Below are 6513 nucleotides of genomic sequence, written 5' to 3'. Positions count from 1 at the left end.
AGGCACGGCTGTGCCTAGAGAAGGTATCGCACACCCCCAGCCCTCTGTGCGCAGGGAGATCGCCATGCTCGTCCGGCCTTCCACACCCTCATCTATTGTGTACAAACACCAGCATGGCTCTGCACTCTCTGGTGTTCACAGCAACCCTCTGCCCCCGGCACTGGTGCAGCTCACCTTCAAAGGTCACGTTCTCCCCCACTAATGTAAATGCTGCTCAGTATCGGGCTTGTCATTCACTCAAACCTTCCTTCCTTGCCAATAAATGACAACCTGCATTTCTGAGATGGGCAACTGGTACTCCAGAATCACCACAGTACTAACAATAAAGGCTGCTTTGTTTGGGCATTAGTCTCACTTTTGTCCCATGTATTATTCTAGCCACAATAACTCCAACCACAGCTCTGCTCTGGGTGAAAGGTGGAAAATAAGTTAAAAGCCTGGCTGCTGAGTATTTCTCCTGAAACTGCAGAACATGATCTTGGTAAGCCCTGTATCCTTGCCCTGTACTAATTCAACCTCTGAAAAAGTGGTAACAGATACACCTGAAGCTCCATTGTGCCTGTTTGGATTATAGGAAAAAGTGAGATATGTACACTTCATATTCCCCACAATCCTGCTTCTTTCTTGTCAGTGGTGAAGCAAATATTTTCTGGTACGAGCTACTAGAAAAGAAGGTGGGATATAGCCCCAAAATGAACTAATAAAATCCCATAAGAATGAAAAGCATGAGTCCACCAGAGTAGCTCTCTTACCTTTAGATATGTCATGTTTCATAATCCGTTAAACAGGTTTTCTCTTCATGCTTTCTAATATGCCAAACAAAATATTTTTGGGTATTCTCAGACATACTACAAATGCCTAATTATGCATTCAGTTTTGCATAGTTCATCTCTCTTGGTTTTTGTTTCCTGGCTTTAACCTCTTTTCCTGCACTTGTTTCCTCAGCTTTTAACACATAACAGGCATTGGCTGACCTGTATGGAAAAGAGATTATAATCTAAATCATAATAAAATCTATATTTTTAGTAAATACTTCTATAAATCTTTCAAGAAATCTGTGTTTTTCACAGAAATAAAATAAATTGGCTTTTCACCATTGATAGTGTTTGCTATGTTTGCCTTAGTGCCACGCTGAACAATGAAATTCTGATGTGCAATTTATTTCTAGTAATATGAAGTTTAAGACTGTACTGGCATGGTTATAATAATTAACATATCATAGGCATATGTTCTAATTCATACATTACTTTTACTGAAGTTTCACAGTTATGATTTTTTAGGTCTAGAGTTTTTTCTATTTGGGTTCACTTTTCTGACATTTATGCCCTTTCAGGAGGGAGTAAGATATTCTGATGAGTCAGAAGAGGGATTTCTGTATGCACACTTAACTTTTAGTGAATAATACTATTAAACAACTGCACCTTCTTTATCTATTGAGGCACTAAATCAGAAATTCCAGTGGGAATTGAAGGGATCTCTGAATTTTTGCTGATACTTTATGCATTCAACAATTGTTTTAATAGGAGACAAAATTTCGTTAAGTCTATGGTGCAGACACGTATCTGTGATTTGAGAACCAAGAATATTGTTATGAGGGGGCTAAACTACAGACAGACTGACACATACCCTCTGCCGGCTTACAAGAGATTGCAAAGCCCTTCTCCGTCGCAGCGGAACTACTGCTACCGTGACCACGGAGCTCCCTCTGGTGGGAACGGGCAGCCAGTCGGCTTAGGCTTCAAATTTCTTGACCTGTCACTTCTGAACGGCTTCTTCAGCATGATCCCACATGAGAGAATCACAAGTTTTGTAAGAAGGACAGAAAATGGTAGCACATAAGCAAAATCTTTTTAAAGATAAATAAATCATGACTTATGATTAATCTGTGGCTGAAGCTAAGAAACCATATTTTTGTAGCAGGTTCTACCGTAAGCATTCAGTAATGACATCTTCACACAACGAGTACTTTAGGGCTTAACAAGCATGTACGTACTTCAGAGAACTCCATCTTCTCCCATGCCTCTAAACCCACACACACTTGCAAGTCTTTTCACAAAATGGCAAAACTATTTTTCTACTATTACTGCTTCTGTTAAGCAGTGGAGCAAATTGCTCCAAGCATCTACTGATCAAATTATCTTGTCCAGTAAAAGCATATAGAATGACTAAAGAGTTTAGCAGCAGTATCAAATCTAACCTTACCAGCTCAGTGTTCCTACCACAGACAGGGATGAAGTTCCTGACTGAGACCACGTATGGTTCCAGAATCGTTACATTGCTAAAAGCAAAAAAACCCAGTCAGAATAAAATGAAAATGTCATTACTCTTAGGAACAAAGTAGAACTGCAGTGTAGACAATATTCATGAAGATCAATCCAGAGAAGGATTCTGCATCCTCTCTGGAAGATGGAATACATGAAATGTAATTTTTCCATGCCATGTTCCATGCTCCCATTCTTTCTTACCTAAGAGAGTGGGAAAGAACAGCATTCTTCTTCGGTAACATTTTCAAAATATTATCCAGCTGGGATAAAACAACAAAGTTCCTACCTGGACTTCTCTTCGGCTTGGAAATATTTAAATACTGGGCTCTGATTCTTGAGTGGAAAATGAAAAAATAATACAGATTTTTCCTGGATGGAGAAACCACAGTGTAAACCATGCAGTCTGCATTTGTGTACTTCCATACCTGTTATTTAAAAAGATTTATTTTGGAACAGTTTTGAAATATTTGTAATGCATAAAAGCAAGTCAGAGTTATTTTCTACTATGATCTTAAAAGGCAAAAACATATGGATAGCATCCTTTATTCTGAACTGCCATTTGTTTTCTGCTCCCATGAGAACACGACTTTGGTAAGACTTCTAGAGAATTATGAAAGAACACCACATTAAAGTTACATAACTTTTTACTACAAGTGTTTCTGGCAGACAGGTGAGCACATGGCATTGGCAATGTCTTCTTGCATTAAGAGAAGGATGTCATGTTTCCACTACACAGAGAAAGGTTTATGTAACAATTGTACCATCCTGCACAAGTGAGCCTGCAGCAGCAAGGGAACAAAGTTTGGATAAGTTTTTCCTGCCTCATTTCCAAAAATGAAACTTTCTATTTCTGGTTTGAGAGCTTTCATTGTTGCAGGTGCTCCATGCTGGACTACAGAGAAGCATGGCGCTTGCAGAAACAGTTGATGGTTAGCAGCAACTCAGGCTGACTTGAGTGTTGCCTTCTGGGATTTCCATCATGTTCTTCTCCAGTTCTGTAGAAACAAAAAAGTTGCAAAATCAATTCACAACAAATTATACCATCCAATACTCAGGGTGACAAAAGCTGTATGGAGCCCCAGTCACTCCTATATGCTAGAACTCGGGTAGACACTGACATGAATATGCTTGTAGGTGTCTGAAACAGGCTTTAATGCTTGAAAAACCTCCTCAATCCTTCAGACTGTAAACAAGGAAAATACACACACAAAACTTAACATACTGATAAAGTTTCCTGCCCCAATTTGGGCCATGTGCCCAGTAGTTTTCTCCAGCTCCTTTATCATGGACTGTTCAAAAGCCAAAGCAGCAACTCGGGAAAAGAACTCTTTGACATTTTCCCCTAGGAAACAGGACAGAAATTACATGTTTTTACAACTGCACATCAACACGTGATCAAGCATAATAAGCACATCTGTGAACAGATCACTGCTCAAAACTGTGACAGAACAGGCCTCTCCAACAATCTGTCCTCCATCCTGATCACAGCATTTTTCATTTTCTTATTCTGGAATGCTGTACCCTGTACTGTGCCTTTATTTTTAGCCAGCAACAGAGAGAATTCAGTTTGTGGCACAATCTTTTTTCTTTGTTAACGTTGAGTAGCAATGCACACGTGTATTTATGTAACTACCTATGAATTAAACATGCTTAGACATTGCACAGCAGCTCAAGTACTTCTTTCTGTAAACATGACAGTGCAAGCACATGTACAAATGCTCAAATAAAGTCAACCATTAAGAAACCTAAAGTTTCCAATAGCAACAAAATGCAAGAACAACAAAAAAACCTGCATGGGAATGGGGGGAAAAGGAACTTTAACTTCCTCCCACCTTAACACAAGCCTCTGTGGTTATCCTATTTTTCACATCCTTTGCAGTGACTTACCTGTTTTGGCTGAAACCGACCAGTATTCTGCCTGCATCTCATTGGCAAAGCGGATGGCATCTAGCTCTGTCCTTTCACACACAGCATCTGACTGAGTAAATAACATGCAATAATTTTACCATAAGAAGTGATTCTGAACTGGTAATAACACAGAGGTACTGCTAGCAACTATACTATGATACTTCCAGTTTTCACAGTGTGTTTTCTGGCCTTGCCTTAGAACTTGTGCAATCAGACATGATTGCAACAACATTCAAGTACTTAGCACTGCTTTTAAAATGGAAGTCTCCACCTCCCAAGGATTTTAAACAACCAGTTAACAAGTGTGACCATTGTATCTACCTATCTAGTGTGGTTGGGAGCTATAAAGACACCAGCCCACTTATCGGTCTTTAAATTCTTGTTTTTCCATCATTCTCAGCAGAAGAGTTGCAGGAGCGACTAATCACAATGGTTCTTTAGTTTTAATCTTTCTTGTATCTGTCTCAGATCCTTTTTTCTACTCCATCTACTTTTACGCTGTTGTAATACAATGGCCTTCCCCTCTTTTTATGTTTGCTCTTTCTTATCTCTTCTTAAGACTAAAATTTCTTGCCCCTTCAATGGATTTTGCTTTCTTGCACTTAATTTTCAGGTCTTTCTCCCCTCTCATTTGTTCTCTGTGATCAACCATATCAATACGTTACTGTTTGCTTTCAATTTCTAGCCCACTTGTGATGGATGATACCCATCTTGTCTTGTTTGTTTCGACAGTTTTCTGTGCATTGTCCTACAGTGGGGAACCCCTGCACAATTGAGAATACTTCTAAAAGTTTGGAAAGGATGATGTGACATCAAGATGAGAAGTAGAGTGAATCCAGTTCGGAAGATAACTAGCTTCATCCTGAAGTAATAACTAGAACCCATAATAATCTGCTTTGCTCTTGTCTCTCAGTTGAAAGTGCTATCATTCTAAAAACAGAAACTAACGTACAGTAAGGAATTCTAGCTTAGACAAGACTTCAGATCTGTATCCTCCGAGGTCTGGCACATTTAGCTTTTACTGCAACTCCGAAAAAGCAACATAAGCAACACAAAGTACCAGAAAAACTGACAGACTTGCAGCTTTCTGGGACTTACTTTCAGTGAAGGGTAAGAAACAAACTGCATAAGTGATACTGTGGCAGCTGGCAGGGGGAATAAAAAAAAATAAAAATAACTAAACAGTAGAAGAAGCAAATTTATTTTGAAATCTTTTAGAATTAAGTATTGATAGCTAGAGAAAGACAAACACAAGACTCAGAATGGTACAGGGTGAGTGTTCTTCTAAAAATGTCACATTCAATTAAGAAATAATTCTTCCCTGTTCCTGAATAATGGACACACTGTCCCAAAAAAAACCCACCAACCTTCAAGATCATTGTGTACTCAGTTCTTCTGTGCACCCAACTTTTCTCTGCCTTTTCAGTTGTTTTTATATGTGCTTGGAAAATGTCATATAAGGAATGGAAATAGGGTATTTCACTAACCAACCATTTTTTCAGAAAGTGTCTTCTTGAATTCGTTCCAAGTGTGCTGTTCTATTTACTTGAGATCTTCTTTCTTTCTGTTTAGGTTTTTCCCTGAAGGTTTTTATCTCAATGACATTGTGCACAACTTGTAAGGGAAATCACTTCAGGAACTAGTGGAAATCTGATTTCCTTATCCGCATTCAATTTACTTACTACCAAATCTTTTTTTGTTCCAACCAGAAAGATGAAGCTGGAATCTGGCTCATTTTCCCTCAATGCATCTTCTAGCCACTGTCTAAAATACAAAAGAGAAACGAGAGAATCAGTCAGAGGGTCTAAGGAACACAGGAGAAAGTGACAGGTAGTAGGGTCACAAGACAAGTGAGAGGATGAATTTATGTGAAGGTATCAAAAGCCTTTTAGCCTAGACAGAAAGAGACCAGGAGCTATTCCAACTCCTTTCAATACATGCCTTCTACTAACACAAAGTTCAAACATGCCCATTGTAGAGTGCAAATTCACCAATGATTTTAGCATACAGAGAGTACCTATCAGTATAAGGGAGGAGGCAAAGTTTTGGTTGAGATAAGGAATAAGAAAACAAGAAGCAGAGGAAAAAATATGAACAACATGGCAGATTAGATACCAATGGGAATAAAGAAGAGTGAAATAATCTATTCAGCATTATAAAACATTTTCTTATGAAGGCTGCATGATTCTTGTCTCATAAGCTTTTATATTTTTGTTACTCTGGCAATCAAGCTCCTCTTGAGTCATCCAACACAAGTCAAGGAGGGAAGGGAGTGTACGTGTGTGGGGAAAATCATCTTCAATTATTTTCAGCCAAGCAGAGACACTAATATATATATATA

At 38.7% G+C, this 6513-nt stretch overlaps 1 protein-coding gene across 2 annotated transcripts in view; it reads right to left on the bottom strand.

The window, feature by feature from the left end:
* Nucleotides 1-3174: 3174 nt before the first annotated feature.
* LOC104520818 (ras-related protein Rab-36) overlaps nt 3175-6513 on the bottom strand; it is an 11674-nt gene continuing 8335 nt past the window's right edge. Inside the window, exons 6-9 of one of the 2 annotated variants that reach the window (XM_010162618.1) lie at nt 5855-5936; nt 4152-4242; nt 3487-3606; nt 3175-3259 (exon numbers count right to left, since the gene is read on the bottom strand). In XM_010162618.1, coding sequence (XP_010160920.1) covers nt 3195-3259; nt 3487-3606; nt 4152-4242; nt 5855-5936 — 358 coding nt within the window. In that variant the 3' untranslated portion in view covers nt 3175-3194. The remainder of the gene's footprint in view (nt 3260-3486; nt 3607-4151; nt 4243-5854; nt 5937-6513) is intronic. The other variant, XM_010162617.2, reaches the window with a different exon arrangement.

This window comes from Antrostomus carolinensis, unplaced genomic scaffold, assembly GCF_000700745.2.
Source record: "Antrostomus carolinensis isolate BGI_N321 unplaced genomic scaffold, ASM70074v2 scaffold9752, whole genome shotgun sequence".
Classification (NCBI taxonomy): Eukaryota; Metazoa; Chordata; class Aves; order Caprimulgiformes; family Caprimulgidae; genus Antrostomus; species Antrostomus carolinensis.
This window is presented reverse-complemented; position numbering and strand designations above follow the sequence as displayed.